Source organism: Mauremys mutica, chromosome 2 (assembly GCF_020497125.1).
Source record: "Mauremys mutica isolate MM-2020 ecotype Southern chromosome 2, ASM2049712v1, whole genome shotgun sequence".
NCBI classification, from domain to species: Eukaryota; Metazoa; Chordata; order Testudines; family Geoemydidae; genus Mauremys; species Mauremys mutica.
The window spans coordinates 136,626,023-136,653,509 of NC_059073.1; the positions used below are offsets into that span (position 1 = coordinate 136,626,023).

The 27,487-nt window shown below is 54.7% G+C and overlaps 2 protein-coding genes across 12 annotated transcripts in view; both read right to left on the bottom strand.

Moving 5' to 3' along the window:
- NUDT18 (nudix hydrolase 18) overlaps window positions 1-9,192 on the bottom strand; it is a 15,417-nt gene extending 6,225 nt beyond the window's left edge. For 3 of the 6 annotated variants that reach the window (XM_045008085.1, XR_006577530.1, XR_006577529.1), the window contains exon 1: window positions 2,863-3,608. In XM_045008085.1, coding sequence (XP_044864020.1) covers window positions 2,863-3,099 — 237 coding nt within the window. In that variant the 5' untranslated portion in view covers window positions 3,100-3,608. Of the gene's footprint in view, window positions 1-2,862; window positions 3,609-3,953; window positions 4,062-8,317 lie in introns of those variants that run through there. The other 3 variants (XM_045008086.1, XM_045008088.1, XM_045008087.1) reach the window with 3 other exon arrangements.
- A 146-nt stretch (window positions 9,193-9,338) lies between these two features.
- HR (HR lysine demethylase and nuclear receptor corepressor) overlaps window positions 9,339-27,487 on the bottom strand; it is a 51,460-nt gene continuing 33,311 nt past the window's right edge. For 5 of the 6 annotated variants that reach the window (XM_045008067.1, XM_045008069.1, XM_045008068.1 and 2 more), the window contains 17 exons: window positions 26,274-27,357; window positions 23,590-23,785; window positions 20,863-21,092; window positions 18,943-19,092; window positions 18,104-18,199; window positions 17,530-17,651; window positions 16,926-17,007; window positions 16,232-16,392; window positions 15,627-15,842; window positions 15,031-15,202; window positions 14,238-14,313; window positions 12,793-12,923; window positions 12,124-12,243; window positions 11,905-12,044; window positions 11,411-11,587; window positions 10,772-10,900; window positions 9,339-10,166 (listed from right to left, as the gene is read on the bottom strand). In XM_045008067.1, coding sequence (XP_044864002.1) covers window positions 10,104-10,166; window positions 10,772-10,900; window positions 11,411-11,587; window positions 11,905-12,044; window positions 12,124-12,243; window positions 12,793-12,923; window positions 14,238-14,313; window positions 15,031-15,202; window positions 15,627-15,842; window positions 16,232-16,392; window positions 16,926-17,007; window positions 17,530-17,651; window positions 18,104-18,199; window positions 18,943-19,092; window positions 20,863-21,092; window positions 23,590-23,785; window positions 26,274-27,357 — 3,345 coding nt within the window. In that variant the 3' untranslated portion in view covers window positions 9,339-10,103. Of the gene's footprint in view, window positions 10,167-10,771; window positions 10,901-11,410; window positions 11,588-11,904; window positions 12,045-12,123; window positions 12,244-12,790; window positions 12,924-14,237; window positions 14,314-15,030; window positions 15,258-15,626; window positions 15,843-16,231; window positions 16,393-16,925; window positions 17,008-17,529; window positions 17,652-18,103; window positions 18,200-18,942; window positions 19,093-20,862; window positions 21,093-23,589; window positions 23,786-26,273; window positions 27,358-27,487 lie in introns of those variants that run through there. The other variant, XM_045008071.1, reaches the window with a different exon arrangement.

A 27,487-nucleotide genomic window follows, 5' to 3' on the forward strand; every position in this document is an offset into this window, starting at 1 on the left:
TCCCAGAATGCTTTTATAAATTACTCTCTTTGTTTTGTTGTGAACGAGCTCCGATCGGAGCTCCGTTGCCGTTGCCGCTTATCTAAAAAACAAACAGAGCTCCTGTTTGCTGTGATCATCTGTACCTGGCTGTAAACAATCAAATAAGATTGCAGGCAGGGAAGGAATGAAACAGCGGGGAGTCGTGTTGGCTGCAGGCTGTTTGCAATTAAGAGTTAAGACTAAGGGGTTGGAAACATGTTCTGATTTTTCAAGTCAGGAAGCTAAACACACAGTGTTGGCTCCAAAAATCCCCTCTCTCTCTCCCCCCGCTCCCTGTCACACTAGACCCCACTCCACCCCCCTCTTTTGAAAAGCACGTTGCGGCCACTTGAACACTGGGATAGCTGCCCATAATGCATCACTCCCAGCAGCGCTGCTAATGCTGCAAATGTGGCCACACACCAGCACTGGTAGCTGTGAGTGTGGCCACACACCAGCGCTGCTCCTACACAGCTGGATGACCAGCGCTGCAAACCGTAAGTGTAGCCATACCCTTTAGGGCCTTAGAAGCAGGGAAGAGGACATTAGGTTCTGCCAGTAGAGCTATGCCAGAAAAATCCCCCTAGTGGAGATGCACATTATACCAGCAAAAGTGTTTTTGCTGTATAGTTTATGCTTTTGCTGTCAGCAAAAGAAGCTCTACTGGCAAAAAAAGTACTTTTTTTTGCCAGTATAAACTGCATTTACACTAGGGCTTTTGCCAGCAGAGAAATGCTACAAATACTAAGGTGAATAAAAATGTATTAGAAAAATAAAATAATCATAAGTTTTATTTAAATGAGATTTTAATTTAAATACATTACATTTTAAATTAGGTTTATAATTAAAAAGAAAAATTTGAAATGATGATAGCCTCTGATAAAGGCCTAATCTTACTATGCTCTACTACAATCATTTAAATTAAATTACAAACTGTATTAGGTATTACAAGTTTGCTGCCATGGTTTAAAATAAAGTCAAACCACTGAAACAGTGGAAGTCACTGGCTAAGCACCTGCCGCCAGAGTTTGCTGAAGTGCTAACCCATCTTTTGACAGCCTTTTGCAGTATAGTCTTTTATTTTATTTAAAATAAATCATTGACTACAGCAGGTAGAGAGAGAATATTTACTTCATTTCAATTAGTTCAGTTCAAAGCTAAGAAACCAACCAGGAGTAGTAAAAGTATGAATGCTTGTCTTCCCCCTTCTAATCTGCAAATAAAAACTAGGTGTAAAGATGAGAGCTACAAGTTCTAACGTTTTGAAGGACATGGGATCAGAAAAAAATCACTTCAGTTTACTAACAACAGATAGTTCCTTTGTTTCGTAAACCAGTTGGTTTGAAATACAAAATATGTTTTGATAAACTTTTTTTTCTGGTTCCCGTTCTCAACTCATTTAAGGAAGTTTTATTTAACTAACAAAAAACAATTATAAAATGCTTTTTTGTGCATTTTTACTTGAATTCCAATTTCCAGCCAAATAGAGCTTGACACAAATCACAAGTAACAAAATTAAATCATCTAGGACAGTGTTTCTCAACCTCTTTGATGCCAGGGACCAGCTTTCTGCCTCTCTAAACTGTGTCGGGGAGATCTCAGGGACCGGCACCGGTTCATGGACCAGTTGTTGAGAAACACTTTCTAGTACAGTAGAACCTCCAGAGTTATGAACTGACTGGTCAACTACACACCTCATTTGGAAATTGAAGTACACAATCAGAAGCAGAAGAGGAAAAAAAGGCAAATACAGTACAGTACGGCATTAAATGTAAATTACTAAAAAATAAAGAGAATTTTAAAAAAGGATTTGACAAAGTAAATGAAACAAGCACAGAAACAGTTTCCTTAAATTAAGATGGTTAAAAGCAGCTTTTTCTTCTTTATCATAGTAAAGTTTCAAAGCTGTATTAAGTCAATGTTCATTTGTAAACTTTTGAAAGAACAAACATAACAGTTTGTTCAGAGTTATAAACAACCTCCATTCCTGAGGTGTTCGTAACTCGGAGGTTCTACTGTATAAAAAACGCCTGATCATTCACCATTTTCTAAATAAAAAAAATGTAAAAACTAAGAATTTAAATACATGTACGTTAATCTATAAAACTGTTTAAATATGTTATTCTCCTGGTTAGCAGGAAGAACCAAGTTCACTTAAATATTGCATTTAGTTGCAAATCAGCGTTTTCATCATTACCAACCAATGAGAACTTTCCTAACAAAAGGATGATAACTAAAACATACATATGCAAAACCAGATTAAAATCTATCCTTTAAATTGAGGTTTCCTGCTGACTGATTTAAATCAATCCACCCTGGGCAAAAAAAATAAAAATAAATTACACCTCTAGCTGATGTTGCTATGCCAGCAAAAGTTTCTAGTGTAGACCTGCTTTGGTTGTTAAAGGAGCTTTGTTTTAATAAGCTAACTGTATTACTAATAACACATGTAAGGAAGCTGGGTCTCATTCCATGGTCTGCTACTGACCCACTGTGACATTTGGCAAGTCACCTCTCATCTCCGCATCCCCAAAGGTAACATGGAGAGAATACTTCCCCCCACTTTTGTAAAAGTGATTTGAAACAAAGCTGTTAAGAGGGTCATAAAAGTGCTAATTAATTTTAAAACAGAGGTTAAGATTTTCAAGAGTGGCCAGGCATTCTGGGGACCCAAACTAAGATGGCTTGAAGGAGCCTGATGTTGAGAACAAGAGTGCGCAGCGCTTTCTGGACTGTGGATGCTCACCCTGCAGTGACTGGATGCCATGGTGATGGGCACCATAGGAAACCCCTCAGCAGTTACTCTGATTCCCCCAGCCAGTGCTACAGGGGACCCCTCACCTGGTCGTTGAGCAGGACAGCCAAGACGATGTAGCAGGCGGTCTTCCGCACTCTGACAGGGTGCGCGGACACAGGGGCAGAGTCGTACCTCTCCTGCACCTCCCAACCCCTCCCGCTCAGCACAGCATCCAGCTCCTCTGCCAGAGCACCACAGGCCATGGCTGCAACACACCAAACCCCACAACTGGTCAGCGGCACAAGGCGCAGCACCAGAGGGCTGTGGTGGCAGGGGAGCATGGTGACCTGAGAGCCCCAGAAAGGGGTGCTGGGGGACCAGAGGGGTACAGATAGCAGGATGGGGGGGGCAGTGACATGGGGGCTCCAGAAAGGCAGGTTTCTTCCCACACCCAAATATTCAAGTGCTCCTCCCCAGTGCCAGAGAAGGTGGGTTATTGGGGGAGGGCAGCAGTGAGGTTAAAATGCAAACTCTCCAGCACACTGGAGATAACTAGGGTGGGTGGTGATAGTGGAAAGTTTGCTCCCAAAATATCCCCAACTCTCTGCACTGACACTTCTTTGGGATGAGCAAGAAAAAGGGGGAGTCCCTGAGAGCAGGGGAGGGGAATCAGAGTGTGGCATGGGGGAGGAGGACACCCTGAGAACTGGGAAGCTAGGACCTGGGGGTCAGAGGGATGGACCCCCTAGGAGCTGGGTGGGCATGGAAAGGGAACTGGGGGGCAGAGGGAGAAGCCCCCTAGGAGATGGGGGGCAGGAGGGGACCCCCAGGAGCTGGGTGGGTATGGAAAGGGGTCAGAGGGATGGACCCCTAGGAGCTGGGCGGGCATGGAGGGGGAACTGGGGGGCAGAGGGAGAAGCCCCCTAGGAGATGGGGGGCAGGGAGGGCAGGAGGGGACCCCCAGGAGCTGGGTGGGTATGGAAAGGGGTCAGAGGGATGGACCCCTAGGAGCTGGGCGGGCATGGAGGGGGAACTGGGGGGCAGAGGGAGAAGCCCCCTAGGAGATGGGGGGCAGGAAGGGCAGAGGGAGCCCCCCCGGGAGCTGGGTGATCACGGGGGGGGGAGGCTAGGACCTGGGGGGCAGAGGGAGGGGCCCAGGAGCGGTGGGGGCGGGGTCAGGACCCCCCAAACTTACTCGTCTTTCCCCAGCAGTTTCAGCTCCCACCCCGGAAGAGGGTGGCAGGTTTCAGCTCCCATTGGCCAGCCGAGATATGACGCTCATCTTCCATTGGGCGGGATCGCTTTCATTCAGGCTGCCCACGGCCGGAAGGAGGGGCTACTCCTTAAAGTGGTCCCGTGCCCAAAAGAGTTGCAGGGTTCCAGGGGCCTTCATAGGGATGCGTCCCCCCACTGGGCCCGCTGACCCCGGGGCGCATGGTCATCCCCGACACCCCAGTGACCCTGGACCCCTCCATGGGGAGGGGGTAATAGGGCAGTGCCAGCCACCCCTGGGGCATTGGCAGGGGGGTAGGGCAGTGCCAGCCGCCCCTGGGGCATTGGCAGGGGGGCAGGGCAGTGCCAGCAGCCCCTGGGGCATTGGCAGGGGGGCAGGGTAGTGCCAGCTGCCCCTGGGGCATTGGCAGGGGGCAGGGCAGTGCCAGCTGCCCCTGGGGCATTGCTCCATGGGGTGGGGATAGCAAGGTTACAGGGGGTAGCGTCAGCCTCAGGCAGGGCCTGCAGGAGCATCAATCACTCCACACTCAAATCTGAGAGCTCTTCCTCACCCTTCTAGACCTGCCCTCCTTTCCATGGGGCTCCCCAGCTGGGGTCGTTGGTGGGTGGGAGTGGGTCTGAAAACCCATGGGCTCTTCCAGCCCACCACCATGTCCCCCTTGCTGCAGCAGCATCACTCCCCCTCGGAAAGTGGGAGAACCAGGCCTAACAGCATCCCCCAAACCCTCCCGCCTGCCATCTCACAACAGCCAGGCCAGAGCTTCCTTGGCGAAGTCAAGGAGCTCAGAGGTAGGGAAAGGGCACCAGCACCCTGCTTTCCCGCTTAGACCCTTGCCACTGACCTCTGTACTCGATAAATGGCAGGTGGGGGTATCAGCACTGCCTAGCCCCCAACAAGGTCTGCCTCCCCCAAGCCCCCCACTCTATCCCCCCATAAATCAACACACCCAGTCATGTCTTGCCAACAGTTTATTGAGGACTCCTTTTAACACTGATGTAGGGACTCCAGATGAAATGCACTCTGCCTCCCCTGCATCCAGCCAGCCACACAGCACAAGGCTGCCCTCACCCCCCTATGTTTACACACTACCTGGCTTGGCAGGGGCACGCCACTGCCTTACACCCAGAGCCCAGGGACACCTGTGAGCAGGAATCCCGGCCCAAAGAGAAAGAATGAGGATGGCTTTGTTCTAGGCAGGAAAGGGGGAGCAGGAAAGGGAGGGACACAAGGCAGGAAGACCAAGGTGTGTAAGAAGGAGAGAGGGGGGGAAGGAAAGACATGGAGAGAAAGCATGGGGCAGAGGAGAGGCATGCAGCCAGTGCTGAGTGCACCAGGGACAGAGATTAGGAGGGAGATGGGGTATGCAGGCTGTGCTGGAGATAGAACAGCAGCTGTTTCTGTTTTCCAGAAGCACAATGGCCTTGGAAAGTGTGTGAGGCCCCCCACCAAGGCAGCATACTCATCTCAAGCATGGGGGCTTGAGGGGAAAGAGAAGTAAATGAGTCTAGGAGTTAGGACACCAGGGTCCCATTCCCAACTCTGTCAGGGACTTGCTGTGAGAGCTAGAGGACAGCAGTACGCAGCTACCGCGTCAGAGGGGCTGGGTGGCTGAGCCCACTGCCTGTAAGGTCCTTGAGATCCTGGGACAAGAAGGGACACGCAAGGCATGTTTGATTCCCAGAGTGGCGCTTGCTCTGATGAGACTGACAGCGGGGCAGGACAAGGCCTGCTTTGACTGTGAACTCCTTGGGGCAGGGACTGGCTTTTTGGTCTGTTTTTGCAGCACATAGCCCAGTAGGGTCCTGATCCATGACGGGGGCTCCTAGGCACTGGGTAATACGAACAAGAATGAGTGGGGAACTGGCCTGAGCTCCACCAAACTCATTTCACTGACTAGCTGCAGGGCTGGTTTTGAAGTATTCCCTCTGCCACCATCAGTCCCTGAAACACCCCCCTGCTTCCTTTGCCTCCAACGCCTGGAGCCAGGGGTGGCATTTCTGAGGCTTTTTGCTCGCCTCAGTCACAGGGCGTCTTTGTCTCCTGGAAAAAGGGAAATCCCAGCTAGCGGGCGGAATCAAGCCCTGGCCTCCCACTCCAGAGTTGCAAGCAGCTGGAGATGCCTGTGGAAAGCGGAGTTGGGGTGGGGGGGTAGAGTGTGAGGCCCTGCCAAGCGTAGCAGCACTGGCCTAAGCACGGCAGCGTTCACCTGGCCAGCAGCCAATAGGAGCATCTGGTCTAAACTTACCCAAGCGCCTCACTTGACAGTGTCTAATTCACAGCAGCCTGAAATGACCGGCTCTTAATCTGACAGGATTGGCTGCTTTATCCCTCCCTGACCCCAGCTGACCCCGCCATTGCAGGCTAAGCTCTCAGCTCTTCCACATCTGCAGGGCGGAGCAGGGGCCTGGGAGGGTGGCGTTTATTTTAGCTGGCGGGCTGCTGCACGGTTGCTGTCCAGAGGGTGCTGACGAGACGCAGCGCCTGCCTTGCTGGAGGATTCTAGTGCTGGAAGGAGCCCCAAGTCTGGAGTGGCCTGGAGGAACTGTCCTAAAAAGGAAACAGGAGTGGGAGACGGGATTCCCCCTTCCTCCCTGAGCTCCCAAAGGGCAGTGAGTCATCCAACCAGGCTAGTGCTGCGGCTTGACAGAAGAGAAACAAGAACATTGACAGGGGAGCCTATGTACAGGGCTGTCAAATGGGCCCCTATCGGGAGCAACAAACATGGAAATCTGACACTTCCCCTTGCCAGCCTTTCCTGTCCCAGGATCTCAAAGTGCTTTAGGAACATCAGTGCGCTCAGGTCCCCTGGGAGATCACTCAGCATTATTGACACCATCAGGTCAGGGAGAGATGGGAACAGGACACAGGTCTTCAGACTCCCTGTCCCTGCTCTGACCACTACACTGCACTCATCCCAAGAGGCAGAAATAGAACCCCAGAGCCCTGACTCCCACGCAGTCTCCCCTGCTCTAACCACTAGACACCACTCCCTTCTCACGGCTGGGAATAGAGCCCTGACTGCCAAGCCCATTGCTTTATCCATATTACACCATTTCTTCCCAGGGTAGCCACACTGAAAGCCCCATCCATGAGATGGGCCCATTGCCGTGGGAACTGGACCCTCAAAGGGCCTGGCACTTTTGGGGAGAGAACTGCCCCACTGGCACTCTTTAGAGCATTGCTGCCGATATGCTGAGCACCGAATGCCATAATCCCAATGGACATCCCTAGGGAGATCATGACCAGCGTGGTGACATCATCAGGGTGAACCTTCTGTGTGATGACATCAAAACAAGCCCTGAGCCAAAGGGCACAGAATGAACACTGGCACAACGTCATCAAAGGAAGCACAAATCCGAAGTCACTACACACAGTGACATCATCAGAATAAGTTCCTGGTGTGAGGCCAGCAGAACAAGCCAAGACTATGATGCACTAAATATGGCACCAGCCAGTGCACAGTGTTACAACTCGGATGAGCCTCCGTTATGACCTCATCACAAGGTGCAACAAACACGATGGCCATCACCACCAGCACCTCCAGTGATGTCACTATGGAGCATCACCATAGGCACCCCACTCGATGCCAACAGGTGGGAGGGCAGCAGAGCTTGCAAAGAAACGTGCCCCTCACCTGCTATGTATGAGAATGGCCCCTGGCTGCCTGTGCAGAGTCCCCCATTCACATTAACACCACCACAGCCCTGCACCGAGAGCACAGTACCTCTCCATGTCCCAGAACACCCCCACCCTGCTCAGGCCAGGCATGGCTGCGCTGCTGGAGTCCCCTGGCAGTGAGTTACATGCAGTTTTCCCTGCCATTGTGTATTGGGGAGGGGGTTTCTAAGCCAGCCATTCCCTTCCCGCTCCTGCCAGAGCAGCCTCTGGCCTGCCACACACTTTGGAAAGAGTTAAGCAGCAGCCCGGGCCCTACGGTTTAATTACAGAGGGAACTGCTAAACCAGAGAGGCTTTTAATCCCTTGGCCTCCTCCCCGCGCACACTGCCAACTGGTGTAGCAGAGAACAGATGGGAACAGGGCCTCCAGCGATTCGCAGGCGCTGGGGGAGGAGAGAGGCTCCACTCCTTTGCACAAGCTGGGGTCACCCTTGTGCTGCCTGGGACCACGTCAGAGGGAGAAACCGAGGCAGAGCCTGATAGTGCAGCAGCAGCCTCCCACCCTCCCCGGTGCAGAAAGAGCAGAGAGCTGACATGACCACCCCCCAAGTAGGGTTGCCAACATGGTATTTCAAAAATAAGGGACTGTTTTCTTGGCACCCCTGTCTCCTGATATTATCATTAATAATAATAATCAGCAGTACTCACCTACACTTGCCAGGGGGATTTCTTGCTGCTCTTTGCAGCACTCAGCAACTCCCAACCTTGTTGCCCAGAGATGACAAAAGGGATGTCCCTTGCAATAAGTGACCACTGGCAACCCTACGCCCAAGCCACAACCTCCTGTGTGCTCCAGGCCTCCCCGCATTGGTCCCCAGGGCTCCAGGGAGAGCCCAGATGCTTGCTCTCCTTGGGAGGTGACCTCACAAGTGCATGAGCCACTTCCTCCTGCCTTTGTTACTCTTGCTGGGAGGGACTGCCAGCCCGGCAGGATGGGCTGTTACAACTGCTGCATGATCTCGCCCCACTTTTCTCGCTCAGCCAACGTGCACAGCAATGAGAGCATGGCCTGGAGAGACGCAGGCAGACAGGAGAGTGGAATAAACCAGAGGGCCTGTTTGATGCACCAATTAAGATGGTGTCTGCTGCCAGGGGGAGGAGGACAGCAAGGGCAAGAGAAAGGGGATTTGGAGAGTAGCAGACTGTCTGCCTTCCTCACCCCAGCTGGTTGGTGGGACCTGCCCTCCCACTCCATTCCCCGGTTAGGGAGACAAGTCATACCAGCCTGCTCCCAGGGGCTGGGGAGAGAGAATAAAGGGGCCTGGCTGGGAGAGTGGGGGGCTGGCCAATATTGTCACTAGACAAATACCTCAGAAATGCCCCCCTCCCACACACACCACTGCCACCCCCTAACCAGGCCACACGCTCCTGTAGGGTCCAGGGAGACTCACTGGGTTGGGCCCCTCAATGATGCGGATTCTCAGTCCACAGAGAGCCAGCAGTGGCCACAGGGGAGAGATGGACACGGAAGTGGAGAAAGCAGGGAAGGCCAGGTGGAAATCTGGGTCTCAAACCAGTGCAATGGCCTTGTTGGCTGATGGGTCTTGGGGTGAGAGGCCCCAGGGCCCTTGGTTAGCTCCCCTCCTCTCCCAGCCTGCCCCAAGACACCTGCGAAGAGGAGTGCGTGAGAATTAAATGGACATCAATTCTGCATGCGATGTCAGCCATGTCTCCTCAAAGACTCGTCTCAGACATTTATTTTCCATGGCTCCCCCACCCCAGGCCCATCGGCCCTCACCTCCACCCTGAGAGGATTTGCGGGGACAGAGACCTGGCAGAGCACGCCGCCCCCGGGAGCAAGCACCGTGGCGTGACATTGCCGAAGTAAGCACCAAGCGTGACATTGTCAGGGCGAGCGGTGGGAAGACGCCTTCGGAACGAGCACCGGGTGTGACGTCGTGTGGGCATGGCGCGGGCTCTGCCGGGTAGGCGGGGCTGGCACAGCCGGCAGCAGCATATCGGACAAGTGCTCAGTGCAGAACGGTTGCAATAGGAACCCAGGAGTCCCGTGTGTCGCTGGAAGCTTGAATCCCATGCAAACCGCTGGCTCCTGGCAGGGGCTGTATGGAACAGCTGGGGGTCACATCCCTTGGGCGGATGGTCTCTCAGATGGCTCATCCCCTCCTACCTGTCCACATCACAGCTTCTGCCCTTCCCGGAGCAGGGGAGTGGCTGGGCCTGAGCATGTTTTGGCCCCATTTTGTCCAGCAGCCTCTTCCTCGTCACAGGCCCTGCGCTCTAGTCACTTCAGCCTGACAACCCTGGCCTGTCATAGTCAGTGCCAAAGAGCCGCTCCCCATCCAGACAGGCGGATGTGGGGCTCCCCAGGAATCCTGTGCTGCTGCCCCCTTTGTTTCAATTCTGCTTCCTGGACTCCTGGAGGCCCCGGTCTGAAGCCAGCCCCCTGCCTCCACGCTGCATGCCTGCCAGTGCCTTAAGTGTAGCCCTGCAGGGTCCCCACTGCCTCCCTCACAGCACCATACACCATGCTGTCCATCTGCAAGGCAAGAGAAAGAAGCAGGGTTCAGACACCGACTTACAAGATCATTAAGGCATCACCGTAACTCCGTACACCTCTATAGAGCATCTCAGCTCAAAGGACCCCACGGCACTTTGCATCAATGGGCCTGATTCTCCTCTCACTCACATACGTGTAAAGCAGGAAGAATTCCACTGAAATCATTGGAATAATGCCAGAGCTGAGCCAGCCTAAGGAAGGCGAGATCAGGCCCTTTATACAGAGAAGCCACTGCGCCTCAGACCAAAATGCAGCCAGCTCTAGGGTAGAACACCACTGGTGGACATCAACACTGCAAAAGCAATCCCGGAAGCAAAGAGCAATCATGTATTCACTTGAAACTGCAGGGGGATTTTAAAGAGGCAGAGCACAGTTATCCACATTAAAATCTGGGCATGCAGGATGCCAGGGTTAATACTCGGACTCTTGCAAAAATTACTTGGGTATCTAACGGCCACAAATAGTCTCTGCTTTCAGCACTGTGGGGGGCCCCCAGCACCCCTGAATTCAGGAGTGAATCCCCAACAACCGGACTTTTGGGGAGAGGTGGGATGGTGGTTGTTGTGGGGAGGCTAGCTCCTGACCTGTGCACGAAGTCTCTGTACCGTGCCGGCAGGGTCTGTGGTCTGGGCTGCGAGCCGGGCCGAGCGGGCAGCGTTCTCTGGCGAGAGGAATCTCTGTGTGACGCTGATGGTACTGCTAAGGCTCTGCACCTGTCGTGGGGGAAGGAGAGCGTGTGAGGGAGCTCAGGGGTGCCCAGGCAGCATCAGAAGGGTGGGAAGGCACCATCCTGCCAGAGGAGAGAGCATTACCTTGGAACCGGGCATCCAGACATGGGGATATGCTGCCTGCACTTGCTGATCAATGCACAGATAAAAAGCCTCCAAGGAGGTAGCGTGACCTAGTGGATAGGGCACTGGGACTTAGGAGACCAGGGTTCCATTCCCAGCACTGTTGCTGGGTGGCCTTGGGCAATCACTTCCCCTCTCCGTGCCTCAGTGTCCCCATCTGTAAAGTGTGAATAATGACACAGGCCCCCTTTGTAAAGCACTTGGAGCACTCCTGATGAGAAGTGCTAGATAAAAGCTAGACATTATTAAGGAGAAGACTCTCAGCTTTGGCTAGGGTAAAAGGTGGTAGCAGTTATTAGGGGCACCCTACCCCCACCCAGGAGCAATTGCTATGGGGAGAAGGCTAAGGTGAATCAGAGCTGGGCTCCTGACCTGGTGTGGAGCCCCTGTTGGCACCAGCACTGCATCCCCCAGGAACTGGAGAAGGGTCCAGCTGCTCACGCCACATTCCTCCCGCAGCCTCCTCCGCAGAGACGCATCCAAGTAGCAGCTCCTGTGGCCATTCAGATCCAGCTGGGCCGCCCCGTCCTGCCCTTGGGCTTTGCACACCTGCCAGAGAAAAGGTGGAGCTGACGTGAGATGAGTTTGGCAGGTCTCAGTCAACAGCTTGCATTACAAAAATCTGGTGCCCTCCCTGGGGTTCCTTTGTGGGACGGCTCAGCAGAGAAGCCTAGGGCTGAGTGGGACACACGCAGACTAGATCCTGGGTGCAGTCCTAGGAGGAGAAATACTGTAAGTAGATTTCTGGGCCTTCTGGGAATGGACTCCCGGAGCAGTCCCTGGGTGAGAAGGAGAAGAACCAGAACGGGATTCCTGGGCCCATCTGGAATGGACTCTGGGCACAGCCCCCTGCAAGAATCACTCACCTTCTGTAAGAACCCCTCAATGCAGTCAGCATCCTCCGCTCGGAAGACGTGCCACAGGGCTCCTGCCCAGTTCCTCGTGTTCCAGAGCCGCTCCTTAAGCACATCATCAACTCCATCGTCTTCCACCCTCCGGAGAATCTCTGTGGCACAAAGGGAGGGGTATTTAGGCTGAGGTGGTTTGCCAACAACCTGGAGCCCAATCAGTTCCTGGAGTCCTACCTTTCTGGGCACTGTGCCCGTCCAGCGGGTACGCCCCAACGTACACCAAGACGCTGATGGAATCTGTCGCCTCCACTGTCAGGTTTTTGGTCCCAATGGTCCTGTCCTCGGGGGCCACACCTGGGAATCAGGAGCAAATGTCCCGTGAGAATTCAGCTCAGTTCATGCACTGGCCCACCAGCTCCATCATCTGAGCTGGGAAGAGGCTGCTTCCCAGCCTCTGCTGTTTCCAAAAAGAGGACACTGTGGCTTTTAGAGCTTTAGTGAAGAAACAACAGGCCTGTGTGCATACAGAGCCTAGACAATGGGGCCCTGATCTCAGTCGGGGTCTCTAGACACTACCATAACGTGAATAATAAATGATAATTCCCCACTAAGGAATCCAAGCAGATCTATTGACTCTATTGTTGGAGACCAGCAGAAAAACAGATCAGCCTCTTGTAAATACAGAGGCATCAAAGCAGGGCAGTGAGGATAAGGCACAGGACTGACAGTCAGGACTCCTTGGTTCTTTCTTTCACAGAGTCCATGTGGCCTTGGCCAAGTCTCTGCCTCAGTTTCTCCACCTGTCAGTGGAAGATAATGAGGCTCGCCCTGCTTTGCGAAGCACTTTGAGACATACAGGCAGTACAAGAACTATTTAAAATGCAAGTGGAGAGCAGGACGAACCATAGGCAGCACAGATCTGGGGACTCAGCCACTGCCTGCCTTGGCTACCCGGCAGGTACGAAGCTAAGTTCATCTTTCCATCATGCCCGCAGTACTCCAGCAGTGGCAAACTGGCATAGAGGTTTTCAGCCCTGTGGGAGAGAGAAGATCATAAATCCCAAAACTAGAGCATGTCACACTCTCACCCCGCAGCTTGTTTTGCTGTGATTCTCCCAGCTGAGGGCCAGCCCTGGGAATTCAGTCTCTATCATACAGGAGCATGTTCTGAGGAACTGACATTGGGAAGGAAGGACAGGTGCAGAAAAGGTGATGCCTTCCCATAACTTGCAGCCAGCCTGCAGGAAATCACACACAGCCATACTGAGTATGTCTACACTCAAAACAGTTCTCAACTCAGGTTAGATTGGGAGCTTGATCCTCAGTGTAAAATGAGTGTGAACCCCACCCCATGAGACATGGTGCAGGGCAATAAGGCGCAGGACTCAGAGTCTGAGCTGGAGTCTCCCTCCCATGTGGGGTGCTGCCCTACAGGACCCCCTTATAGGGATCTGCAGCTGGGGCTGCCCTGCTGCATAAAAACTAAGTCCAAAGAGCCCCCGTGTATTGTGCTGTGGTTTCCCTCCCTTGGGACCCCAGAGTGCACTCCTGTAATGGCAGTGGCATGGAGGCTGCGAGGAGACTATCGCTTACAGCCAGGCTGCCACACAAAGCCAGCAGACCGAGAATACTCCGTGTGCCCAAGTGGAAAAGCCAGGTCCTGGCAGTGGCTGCCGCTGCCCCAGCCGCTCGCCAGCTCCTCACCACCTCCTTCCAAAATAAAAACACATGGATGTGAAAAACAAGGCTTGTTTTTTCCACTCCGCATCCCATGGCAGCGGCGGGCTTAGGAGCTACTGGGAAAGTGGCAGGCAGAGGGAGCCATGACAGGTTGGTTCAGCCCAGCACTCACACAAGGGGCGGGTTCATCCCTGGGAGCTAAAGCCACTCTAAGCTAAGCCTCCTTCCCCAGCTGGCTCCGGGGCTGCCCATGCAGGGAAGTAGCTCAGGGGATTTGGAAAAGCCAGGCCTGGGCACTCGCCTGGGGAGTAGAAGATGCTACCCATGTAGTAGCTGCCGATCACGGCAGGTTCACTGAGAGATGCACTTCCATAGTGACCAGCCATGTGCAGTGGAGGCCTGGTTCCATGTACCTCCATGCTAATGGTTAGTGGCCTGCACACAGGCCTGGGGTCCAGTCCCAACTCTGACACTGAGGTGAACCTGGAAGGGTCCTAGCCCTACCAAGTGGGGAGGAGATGATGTGAGGGAATGGATGTAGAGGCAAGGATGGGTGCAGGTGAGTGGAGAGACAGATGGATAAGGGTGGGGCGAGCCAGCACGGAGGGGGGGGGGAGCCGGGGGCAGGCGAGTGGGTAGCTTTTTCTCTGCCCCCAGTATCCACATACCTGCACATTGGCATGTCCCCAAAGCCGCTCTCCAGCTTGAGCAGGTTCCCCCCACTGTTCTCTGTCTCCAGGCATTCTGTAAGGAAGGGAAGAGCAGAGTCTTACAGACAACCGGGTCTCCCACTTATGCAGGCTGCGGGGAGCAGGATGTCTTGCCCGGCAGAGCCCCTGAGCACCCCAAGCCTGCCTTGCTCCCCCAGCTTTACTCCCGCTGTAACTCAAAGCATCAGACCTTCTTTGTGAATCAGACCTGCAAGTGAATTCCCCCTCCACATGCAGCCAGAGCACAGAAGCCGGTGCCCACACTCACTGTTAGAGAAGTGGATGCTAGGTCCCTGCAGTTGCCCGTGCTATGCCCAAGCCCTTTGTTTTGGCTGTGTCTGTCCTGTCCGCACTAGGGGGAAGGAATGATAAATAATCCTGGTTCCCTTGTGCCTTTTTAAACTCAAACTGACTTTATTGCAACAGAAAGGAGCCAGATCTCTCCCCCGACACCCTAGAGACTGGTAGCTTCCTCTCCACAGTGTCCTGCCAACAGGCCTCAGCCCAGCCCCAGAGGGACCCTTTCTAGGGGGTGAGGAGGGAGGGGCCCAGTCAGTCCTTGGTCTCTCTGCTGTGGCTGCCACGGAGGGGACCAGCTAGTGCTGGGTTTGTGACGTGGGCATCTGTCTAGTAGGCACTGCACTGAGACCCAGCACCCTCCTTTCTCACAAGTCCCTGCCCCACCTGTGGCCGCCCAACGGAGCCAACCCGTCCTCCATGCTAACCCTCCGGCAAGCTCTCAGCCGCTTACTGGCACTGGAGGCAAAGCCGTCCCAGAAGTCCTTGCTGCTGATCCTTGTCCAGCCCGGCTGGCTTCGCAGATTCACCGCCTGCACCTCCTGCCCCCGCTGTTCGTGGCAGAATGACCCGGGCTCCCACAGGTTTCTCTTCAGTGTCTTCTGCAGCCCTGAAACCAAGACAGGCTGCGGGGGGGGGGGGCAGCACAGGGGAGGCGGAGGTTACCAGGCTGGAGCGTGCCTAGAGAGTGTGCAGGATATGTCACCCCTGGGAGAAGGGCATGGGGGGACAGAATGGAATGCTATAACCCTGGGGGGGGCGCAGAGGAGCAGACCAGGCTGCTCCCAGCACTACTACGGGGGACCCTCAGACAGCAACCCCAGTGGGGCAGTAGAACCAGCCCCTTCCCCACAAAGCAGTCCTGGGACAAGCCCTCCTCTCTGTGTGGCACTGAACTGAGGGAACACAGCCTGGCCAGCCCCCCGGCCAGCACATCACTAAGGACTGTGGGACCCTGGTCCGGCACTGACGGAACAAAGCACACAGGTGACTGGGATGGGGTGGGACTGAGGAGACAGCCCAGAGAGATCCTGGTGTTACCATCCCTACCTGGCCCTGCCTCCAGTGCTCCTGGAAGAGCCTGTAGTTGCAGGAGTGGTTTGGATCGTGAAGCCACAGGAGTCCCCCTGGGGCCAGGATGCAGTGGGAGACCTGCAGCTCGGGAGGGCTGGGACTCCGCAGCTCACACTCTGAGTGCTTCTCCTGGATCTTCCTCTCCACCACCTGGGCGATGATGCTGTCCAGGATGTTGGTGATCCGGTTGTCCTGTGAGAGCAAAGGACCAAGGATGAAACCTCAGTGTCTCCACAGCATCCTTATCACCCTCTCCCCTTCCCAGGCCTCCTCTCCCCAGGGACCTGACTGATAATCCCTCCCATGGAGTAAGCACAGCCCCGTCGGGGCCAATCTCCCCATGAGATCCAATCTCAGGGACCCGGGATCATTCACCCTGGAGACGGGCCTGGGGCACGGAGGTCGGATCTGGGATCGGATCAGATCCGAATCCAACTCCCCTCCCCATACTGGGAGGCCTGAGTTGCAGAGCTCAGATCCAGGCCTTGGAAGTGGGAGGCCCAGCCTGTGTCTGAGAGGAGCCCCCCAGCAGCAGAACCAGCAAACGAACCCACAGGGCCCCGGCAGCGGCCTGTACTCACGCTGGGCAAGGCCGGGGAGACGGGCGCGAACGCCATGCGGACGCCGTTCTGCCCCAGGCACAGCTTGATGGCCGTAGAGGTCAGGAGCTCACAGAGGGTGGACGTCTGCACTGTGCCCTTGGGGCCTTGCTTGCTCAGCGGGTGGACGGAGTCTGGGCTTTCTAGAGATGGCGGGGAGAAAGGGGAAGGGTTGGAGAGATGTCACTGATGCCCTTCCCCCAGGGGACTCTGAGCTGGGTGTCCCACAAGGGCAGAACAACAAGTCCACAAGTGCCCACAGGAGACCCTGCTCCCTCAGGCACAGAGCAGGTACCATTAGGACCCATGCAAGCTTCTCTCTCTCACCTCTGTAATCTGCCCTACAGCCCCCTGGGCTCCCCATTGCACCTCAGTCCTGCCCTACCGCTCCCCCACCCCCGCACAACTACCCAAGCCCTGGGTCTTTCCTGGTCCTGTCCCAGGCTACCCTACTTTCCCATGTACATTGGGGAATCGCACCTCTCCCGTGGTGTCTTCTATTCCCACAGAGGTGGTACAGCACATGCACCCGGCCCTTCTCACCCACCCGCTCTGTCTCCCAGGGGCTGCAGAGGAGGAGGGCTGCTGTGCTCCCTGCTGCATCAGTTTGGAGGCATGCACAGAGAGCGTCCGATCCTTCTGTGCACGCAGCAGAGACAGAGGCGGCGAGACCTACCTTCCTTGATTACCCTCGAGCCATCTGTCTCTCCGTTGCTGGCAGGTTGTAGCGAAGGTGTCATGTTCCCCATCTCCTCCTTCTGAAACATCCAAAGTGAGGGGTCCATGAGGGCACCCCATGTAGGACCATCTCCCAGCCCTGCTCCCCGAGACACCCTCCCGGCAGGGCTCCCTAACTATTCCTCCAGACATCAAGCTGAGACTAAAGGCACTGACACCCCATGCCTCCTGGAGCCCGGCAGGCTGGGGCCTGCTATTGTGGGATACCCCATCTATTAGAGAAAAGAGCAGCCCCGCCAGGGGGGTACCTGGCCAGGAGTGAGATTCAGGCCCCCAGCCATAGCAACCCCAGCACTGCTGCTCCCCCACGGCGCTTCCCTGTGCATGCCGGGCGCTGGGAGTTACTATGACTACACCTCTGTTGCTGCCAGTGTTTGCTCTGCAACCTGAGCTCCCCATCGCCCCCTCTGAATGCCAAGCGGGGTGTCTCCTACTCATACACACAGCTCCTTTTACATCCACACATTTTCCCCCACCCGTGTTCTCCCTGCCCCCTCCCATCCTGTCCTAACAGACCCCACTCGGGCTGCCCCCAATCGTACCTGTCCGCCCCCCATGTTGCCGGTGAGGCTCTTGCTCAGGATGCTCAGTCTGCAGGGGCAGCGCGACTCGATGTCAAACTTCACCTGCACTTCGTGCATCAGCTTCCAGAGCTCAGCCAGGACTAGGAGAAGGATGGAGATGGGTTAGAGGAGGTGGCAGTATGAGAGGTGACAGCCCTGCTGAGCAATAGAGCTCCGCACAGCTCTGTCCCAGCGCTCAAAGCACTGCAGGAGCTCAGCAGGTAGGAACTGGGGTGAAGGAAGGAGCGGGAGCCCGGTCTGCAGAGATCGTTGTGACTGCAGCCCCTGCCTCTCCAGGCAGGAGGCGCTGCAGGGAACAGGGTGGGAACACTGGCTATGGAGAAGCTCCCAGAAGGAAGCGCTGCAGGGAACAGCTAAAGGAGCATTGGATTAGATGCTTCCTTTTCGATTCCAGGTGCCAAGTAGGGTTCGTTTTCCCCTAAGCATAAAGCACGGGAGTGGGGAGCCCTGCACAGCCCATTTGCAGTGGTCGGACACCAGCTTCTCCTGCTGTTTGCCCAATTTTCTGGGGAAGCACTAGGGGGTAGCTCACCGTGGGTGGGAATGAACTGCGCAGGGATGAGGGACAGAACGTCATGGCCCTGCCCTTGGACACACTTGGCCGACTGCACAGACTCCTCTGCCCGGGCTAGAGAGAGAGAGAGAGAGAGAGAACGTGGGCACCAGTCACTGCTGAGAGCTCGCAAACTCACAGGGACCAGAGCTGCTACCTCCACCCACCCTCAAAAACTCTTCAAACTCGGAATTTTGAGATGGCTCCAAAGTCAGACACTAGATGCAGGGGGAGGCTGAAATCCAGTTGCAAATTGTACCGCTTGAGCCCTCTACCAATGTCAACAGAGACAAAACAGCTGCACCAAGGATTCTGTCCATTCCCTTCCCACCCACCCACCCCCCACTTAGCCCAGGGACTTGTCTGGGCAGGGTTATTGGTGTAATTACACTAGTGCAAAGCCCCAGCACAGACACACTGCACCAGTGCAAACTGAGGCTTGCTCTCTCTCGTGCAACACTGGTGCAGTCATGCACTGACTTAGCTACAGAACCATGCTAGTGTCATGGAGGAAACAGGCTTAAGCTGCAAGTTTGGCTCTGGATTCTGCACACCCCAAGTTGGGGGGCTGCATGTTCAGATCTGGAGCTTTGGCTCAATAGAGGGACCGTTTACAAAATTCAGGTTGAGGACCAGATACAACCCCTCCCCCCACTCCAGCAATCAGGGCTGTTTGGACTGAGGGCATTTCTGGTTCCATTGTAAGCTATCGTACAATGCCGTACATGCTTTCAGCTGACCGCCTGGATGGTTATAACCGCCCCAGGCCCACCCCCCAACACACTCTCCTGAAGTGCTTGGGGAACCCGGTGTGCTACCTGGGCTGGCTCGCTCTCTCTTGGTCCGGTAGCACTCCAAGCACAGCTGGAACCCACAGCTGGAGCAGCTCCAGTGAGCGTTGAAGAGGCCGTGCTGGCAGGCATCGCAGGCCTGCAGGGCGCCTTTCCCTCGCCGCCAGGCGGTCACCCCTGCAAGCAAACAAATGCCTTCAGCGGCTGGACCCTCTGCTCCGGGACAAAGGCCCTTATCTCTCATGGGACTCAGGCACTATGGACTCCAAATATTTGAGGTGTAAAGTCTGGGGCACAGGGGCGCCTCTGTTTCCTGCCAAAGGCCCTTCTGTTTGGATTGGAAAGCAGCACAGTTGCTCTCATTCACCACCACTGAGCTGCTGGGAACAAATTATGGGGGTCTCCTCCCTCCCCTCTCCTCCCTCCCCGGCTTTACGGCTCCAACCATGTCACCGCTTTGCCTCCCCTTCATCACAAAGCTTCTGCCCGCATGGAAGAGCATAACCTGGACACAGCTCTGCCAAGGCCTTCGTGACCCCACTGCACTGGGGCTACGCTCCCCCCTCTTCCCACACAGCTCCCCCCCGATCCCCGAAACTGCTCTACAGCATTCCTGGCTTCCCCATGCGGCCCCACCCTGACCCTGGCATGGCACAGCACCCTCCCCTGGGTGAGCAGGGAATCTGCTTTCCACATGGCATGATCACACCCTGCTCTCCACGGCTCCGTGGCACAGAGGCAGCACCTCTGTTCTACACCAGAGTGGAGTGGAGTCTCCATGGTCACGCAGTCCTGGGCTCCCACACACGGTGCCCCAAGGTTCCTCTCCATCTCCTGCATAGTGGGCTGAGTCCATTCTGTCTTCTCCCCTGTGACTGCAGAGCACCGACCCTCTGGATTCGGGACTGGGGGTGGGGGTTGTTGCTGGATGCATGTGGATAGCTCGGGTGAGGCCTGCAACACTGCCGCCAAGCCAATGAAGGGGAAAACCACCTCAAGCCTATGGGCCAGATTCTGCTCTCGCGGACAGTGGTGTAAATCCAGAGGCACCCCCCCACCCCCAGTGGCTCCAATGCAGAATCTGATCGGATGCGCTGGAGACAACCAGCAGAGGGGACGGGGCAGAGCAGCACTTGGCTGTGGCTCCCTTCTGCAGGCACAAACCAACCTGAGCCACGTGGGCTGTGAGTGACCGCGGCACGAGACCCAGGGCAGAGAAACCCCCTTGTCAGCACAACCCTTTGGGAAATGGACTGAGCCGAGAAACCTCTCGCTCCATCGGACTCACGGGGCCCCACTGGGCACTGCATTGCCACTTGTGGGGTCACTGGGCACGTCTGCACGGCTATCAGGAGGAGTGACTGCTGCCTGCGTAATGCACCGGAGCTGCCTTTGATCTAGCTTGATCCAAGCTGGCCCGAGGAACGATAGCAGTGAAGTTGTGGCTGCTCGGGTGGGTCTGCAGGCTACTGCTGTGTGCCCAGGACCCCGGGTGCAGACTCAAGGAGCCACGGCCCATGCTGCTGTGGTTTCTCTGCTCGTTTTCAAACTAGCAAGATTAAAACCATCTGAGGCACGTCTACACATGCTATAATCACACCTCCCAGCTGCAGCGCAGACACACAGTCACCTGCGAGCTAGCCTGGCCTGCCTCTCCCTTCTCTGGCCCCCAGCTTCGCACCAGGGTGAGTTCACCATTCGCACAGAGCTTCTCCTGACTCTCACCAGGGCCAGTGACAGAAGGATCAGTCCCAGCGGGTGCAAAATGCAACAAGAATCACTATTCCCGGCTCACATTTCACACCCTCTTTGCCTGGGGGTAAGCGGTGACCCCAGGCACGGGAGTGTCTAGCCTCTGTGGCATTCAAACCCAGGGTGTCACACGCTGCAGTAGGTGAGCATCTCCATGACCCAAAGTGGTCCCCAGCACCGTTGTTTCCGACTTACTTTCATTTTCCCCTTGCGCCCACAGCCAAGCCTCTCTGTCTCTCCTGATGGCCTCACAGAACTGGTCCCCCAGGACGGAGAGGAGATACTTGGCGAGGCTGAGGCTGGTGCTGATGTCCTGGGCCCTTCTCTCCCTGCTGGAGATCCTCAGGCATAAGCTCTCGCCCTCAGCTTCGTCCAGCGTGGAAAATCCATCCACGCTCAGCTCTCCGCTATCACAGAACGCCAGCCTAAAAGCAGCACAGAGAGGACTCAGCTATGGTCACAGCAAGGAGAATATTACCAAGTCAGAGAATCCAGAAGCTGCCAGGCCAGCTACCTGTGGCCAGCAGGCAGGCAGCAGGGCCTTAGAGTTCCAGGGTCAGGTTTCCTGAAGGGATAAAGCTCCAGAGCCCATAATCTCAACCCAGACTTCCCAGATTAGAAAGCCAGAAGGGACCACTGTGATCATCTAGTCTGAGCTGCAGAACACAGGCCCGAGAACTTCCCTGAATTAACTCCTCATTGAACGTGAGAAGATCTATTAGGAAAACATCCAGTCTTGATTCTAAAACTGCCAGCAATGGAGAATCCGCCACAGCTCTCGGTAACTTGTTCCAATGGTTAATTACTCTCACTATTAAAAATGTGAGCCTTATCTCCAGTCTCAATTTGTCTCGCTTCAGTTCCCAGGCATAGGCTCCGGTTATACCTTTTTCTGCGTGACTGAAGGGTCCTCTCTTACCAAATGTGTGTTCCCCAGACAAGTACTTATAAACCAGGGGCCGGCAACCTTTCAGAAGTGGTGTGCCGAGTCTTCATTTATTCACTCTAATTTAAGGTTTTGTGTGCCAGTAATACATTTTAACGTTTTTAGAAGGTCTCTTTTTATGTCTATAATATATAACTAAACTATTGTTGTATGTAAAGTAAATAAGGTTTTAAAAATGTTTAAAAAGCTTCATTTAAAATTAAATTAAAATGCAGAGCCCCCCAGACCAGTGGCCAGGACCCGGGCAGTGAGAGTGCCACTGAAAATCAGCTCGCGTGCCTCCTTCGGCACGTGTGCCATAGGTTGCCTACCCCTGTTATAAACTATGATCAAGTCATCTCTTAGCCATCTCTTTGCTAAGCTAAACTGATTGGGCTCCTGGCGTCTATCACAATAAGGCGTTTCCCAATCCTTTCATTCAGTGGTGCCACCGAAACCTTGTGTGGGCCAAACAGATTCTACATATTTTGATAAGATTTAAAGTCACCTGTATTGATTTATATTTTAAGTTCAGCTTGTTTCTTAGGTATTTAGATAGAAACAACCTATGTCCAGTATTGTCTATTTACACACTTATGTGAACTAAACTGTTGTAAACATGATGACAAAATGCTAATTACTCAGCCTTATGCAATGCTCTGGTGGGCCACGTACGGCCCACGGGCTGTAGGTTGGGCACTCCTGCTAATTGTTCCCATGGCTCTTTTCTGAATCCTCTCCAATTTATCAACATTCTTCTTGAATTGTGGGCACCAGAACAGGACACAGGATTCCAGCAGCAGTCACACAAATATCAAATAGAGTCTGATAAAATAACCTCCTTCCACCTATTGGACATTCTCCTGGTTATACATCCCAAGGGTTGTATTAGTCCTTTTGGCCACAGGGTCACACTGAGAGCTCACATTCAGCTATTATCCACCATGACCCCCACGGATTTTTCAGAGTCACCACTTCCCCCAAACAGTCCCCCAACAGAACTGGCATCCGGTTACAGCATTGGGGTGAACACACTGACTAACAAACAGCACCATCCAATCTTTAATACACCCACTGGCAAAGGACTCTCTTCAGACAGAACAGCAGCCCTTACTGTATCAACCGCACCCCTCCTGGTTTTGGCTGGAGGGCTCCCATCCAAATACCGGTTAAGCTCAGCCCCATTAGGCTGTGAGATCTCCTGTGGTGGCAGGTGCATAAGGCTATACAGAAGGGAAGGTTGTTGCCGTCTATGAGGTACAAGGGGGTACTGCCCCTCTTTCCCTGCCTTCTGCGATGGTTTGACAGTGTCTGTGATTGCAGCCAACTCTAGAGGTCTGCACGTGCAGTGGGTCAGTCCAGCACAACCTTTTATTACTTGTCATTGCATTTTATGTCCGTTTCTCAAAAGCAGAGCCAGGCCAGCTTGCAGGGACAGGAGGTGACGGACGGGAATGCAGCAGCATGGAATGGAAGTGGAGAGGAGTTGGGATGGGATGGGCATTATTTGTGTTACCATGGTACTTAGGAGCCCCAGGCATGGACCGGGACCCCATGGTGTGAGGTGCTGTGCAAACACAGAACAAAAAGCTGTCCCTGTCCCAAAGACTTTGCAATCTAAAGGCAGGATGGTGCCCTACATCAGATCCTCCGAGTCATTTCACATTCTTGTTTTAAATGTCCAAGCAATGCGACTCCCACCCTGTCCCTGGAGAGCAGACTCCACTGCCCAGCTGATCTCACTGTTCGGAAGCTCTTCCTGATATCCCAACCTAGTGTCTCCTTTTGTAATTTAAGACTCGCTTCTGCCCTCTGCTTCCTGGGGGCTGCAGGAACGAGCCAATGCCCTGTGTGGGAGAGCCGCTGCCAATAGCAGCCCAGGCTCCCCCAAATCACAGCACAGGCTCCCCCCCCAGACTTGTTATCTTGCAGGCCCCAGGGGTGCCACTTCTCAGTGCAACAGGAGAACTGAAGAGGACAGCCGCACATGTGCTCACCTTCGGAAATGCAGGAGCCTACAGAAGGTTTCCACAGGTTCTTCCTCCTCCTCCCGGAGCACAGCGCCCATCCCGTCCTTGGAGGCACAAGCACAACACCTCTCAATGCAGTCAGGGAGGGCCATACATGGAACGCTCTGTAGGTATCGCTTCTCCTTCTGCTCTCCAGCATCCTCTCCGTTGCAACTCAGGAGCCCTGGGGAAACAACGTGGGGTTGAGCACCTGCTATGAAGACACGGGCCAAGATTCCTCACAAAGGTCCTTGCACACCTCGTCTGGGGGGATGCACCAGAAAGACAGCCTAGCAGACTAGTGCAGTGTCACCACGTGAACTTATGGAACCCTAGAAGGCAGCAGAATGTCTGATCACATCTGAGTCATTCCCCAACAACACCCGAGCCTAATTCTGCCCCATCTCCTACCAAACCCTCAACTGCTCTCCGGCCAAGCTCCCCTCATTCCCTGCCACTGAGGAGAGTGGGTAAATCAGGAAAGATGACAAGGCAAAATGAACAGGCCTCACAAGAGATGAGCTTGGCCCAGCGAAGCTGAGATCCCCTGGAGGTGTCAGAGAGACACAGAGAGAGGTGTGGCTGCACAGAGGGTGGAAGGTGGGGTGGAGAGGTAGGTCACTCAAGGCAATGGATGAATCCAGGGGACCAAACAAGATCCTGTGGCCTCTGACACTAGTTCCCTCCCCCTGCATCCTGTTGGCTTCTGCAGCTCTGTCCTCTTCCATATGCTTGAGGCCAGGGGTGACTAGCTTTTTTGCCACCCCAAGCACGGCAGGCAGGCTGCCTTTGGTGATGCACCTGTGGAAGGTCCCTGGTCCCGCGGATTCAGCGGCATGCATGCGGGAGGTTCGCCGGTCCAACAGCTTTGGCATACCTGCTGCTGAATTGCCGGCGCATCCGTGGGACTGGTGGACCTCCCACAGGCAAGCCGCCGAAGGCTGCCTGACTGCCACCCTCACAGGGACCAGCAGGATGACCCCGCGGATTGCCGCCCCAGGCACATGCTTGGAGCGCTGGTGCCTGGAGCCGCCGCTCCTTGAGGCATCTCACTGGCTCCCATACACTGAGCGTCAGATTCAAACTGGTCATCTTTCCCGGCCCTACTTCATTCATATCTGCTGCCATCTCTGACTTGGTCTCCTTTCACATTCGCTTCCCTGCTCCCTCGACCTTCACCGATGAGCCAGCCTTAATGCCCCTTCTCTGTCCTCTTCACACAGGCATCTTCGCCCCTTCTTTTATGCTGCCTCTTAAGCAGGGTTCTCATTTGACTGCGAGTTTTGCAATATTTGATGTGTCCGTCCCCCCCCAGCTCCAGAAGTCAAGTGATTACAGGAGACTCTCAGCTTGCATTTAAAACAAAAACACACCGTAACTTTCTAGCCCTTGTGGTGGGGGAGAAAAGCTTGATAACATGACCTGAGCATGACCCTAAAGGCTCCAGAACCAGAAAGCAAAGAAAAAGCACCCCAAAATAATTATCTGTAAATCATCTCATGATTTTGGGGGGCCCTATTCATGATTGCTGAATGCTTGGAGTTGGCAACATGCTGGGAGTTGCACTTGGAATGCTGTCCACGACCCCCCCACCCCACCCCGCACCAGTCCCCATGCCGTATTCATGTCCCTCCAAGAACCACTAGACTGTGTCCGTCCCTTACTGAGTAACCACATGATTACTCTTATTTTAATATCTGCGTTGCCACTCACGATCGGTGCCCCCATGTGCTGGGTGCTGCACAAACACCCAGGAAAACGTAGCCCCCTGCCCCGAAGAACTTGTGCCTATTGTCCCCCCCTCTCCCTCCCAGCCTAGCCTTTTAATGCCATGCTCGTCTTGCACCATGTTAATTTGCCTGGTATGCTCTACGGGGCAGGGAAGGGGTTTGGAATGCCGTCTCCCATGCAGAGAAGGAGGAGAGGAGAGGGCCAAGGAGGGAGCCATGGGACTCTAACAGCAGGAAACATTAGAGAAGAGTTCCCCAGGCCTGCACGCTCCCAGCCCAGCTGTTTTCTAAAGCATTTGAGCTGCTGTGGAAAGGAAGGAGACCTGGGGAGACATCTTAGCGCCCCCCCCCCAACCAGGCACTATGAGCAAGGATTTAGGGACAAAGTCCCATCTCCTTCTCTCCTGGCTCCCTCCATAACCGAAGAGCAAAGTCAAAGCAATTGCAAATCATGGGCTTTGCTCTTGTCTGACTGTCTTTCTGTGCCTGAGCGCACACACGTGTGTATTTACAAGTATGCACGCATATTTTTCATGGATGTCTATCTTGCTGGGGTGCGTCGTTGCATTCTTGTGTACCTGCTTGTGTGTGTGTGTGTTTGCATGTCCGCGTTTGCACGCGTGTTTCTCAGGGACCAAAGAATGGGAATTGAACTGTATCCTTCATCCATCCGCCCACACTGTCACCGTCGAATCTGAATGTCTCCGGCCCAATGAAAGTTACCCCAGAACATAACTAGCCTATGCCAACGCTCTGTGCTGGAGTCATTGCTCTGGCCCACGGACCAGGCCAGCTAGCAAAGGCTGTTCAAGCTGCCACTCTGCAGGGGCGTCTTATGCAAGGATGGGGCAGCTGCAAAGCAAGAATTAGCCCCACACCACCACGACTCTGGCCTAGCATCCCCATTTGTCTGCTTGGCTACACAGGTTCCACGCTTCTTACCTCCCTCTCCTGCATCTGCTTTCCTTCCCATTGCTGGGAGCACCTCCCTCTGCTCCGGGGCCTCACAATCCTTCCTCGTGGGATTTAGCGCCTCCTCCTCTGCTACCTTTGAGCTCCGTTTTGCTGAATAGCTACCCCTGTCCACGCATGGGCTCCAGAGATCCTCCCCAGAGACATGGCTGTGAGGCCGCTTAGCTGTCCGTTTGCCAGATCGGTCTGCTTCTTCGGCACTCTCCTGGCCTTCCCTCTTTAAAGCTTTGAACCTCAGAGGTAAACCCTCTTTGATCTGACCAGGAGCCCCTTTGTCCCCGAGGCAGCTAGCAGGGCATCTGAACTGCTCCGAGTGCCTGGTCAGCCACGTCTTCTTCAGCTTGGTGTGGTGATTGCTGGGAGGGCAGGGCAGCAGGGAGGAAACCTTGCCCCGTTGGATGCCATGTCCTCCTAAGGCTCCATCTATGTCTTGGTATGGCCCAGGCATCTCATTTCTGGTGCCAAAGGAGTTGACAGCGTCGCAGCCTGCCCCCTGGCACCTCTTGCAGCATCTCAGGGGGCAGTCCCAAGGAGAGCATTTGCAAGGGAGAGCATGAGCTGGAAGCACCTCCATCCTGGATGGGAGCTCTACTTTGGAAAGGGCAGGGGGCTGGGCTCTGTCCGTGAGCGAAGAGCCAGAGGATTCCTGCAGCACCACAGGGGAGCCAGGCTTCAGGCTTTGGTACATGAGGCTTTCGTCTTTGGACTCAGAGGGCCTGGCCGGTGCTTTGCTGAGAGGATAATCCAGAATCAGGGGCCGGCTGGACCACAAACTCTCTGCCACCTTGTGCTTTAGGTAGAACAGCGGCTGACCCATTTGGCCATGGTTGTTAGGAAGAGTTTGGTCACTGGGAGGGGCCAGTGTCATGCACCCCCTCTGCTCAGCTCCCTTCCGCGTGGGCTCCACATAGGTCACCTCCATCTCGCTTTCTCCATCTCGCTTCACCTTCCCCACCTCGTACTGGCCGAGCAGCCGAGGCTGCGCCCGGTCAGGCATAGGGGCCAGGTCCTTTCCTGTGTGGGGAAAGCCAGGATCCTTCTTCTGGTAAAACTCCTAGAGGTGAAACAGCAAAGCGCTGAGTGGAGTCAGTGGGGAGGGGGGAATTTTAGGGGGAGACGAGTGAGGGGAGCAAGTGTGTTTGGGGGAACAAGCGCAGGCCCAGCGGGCACACCTGCCATACTAA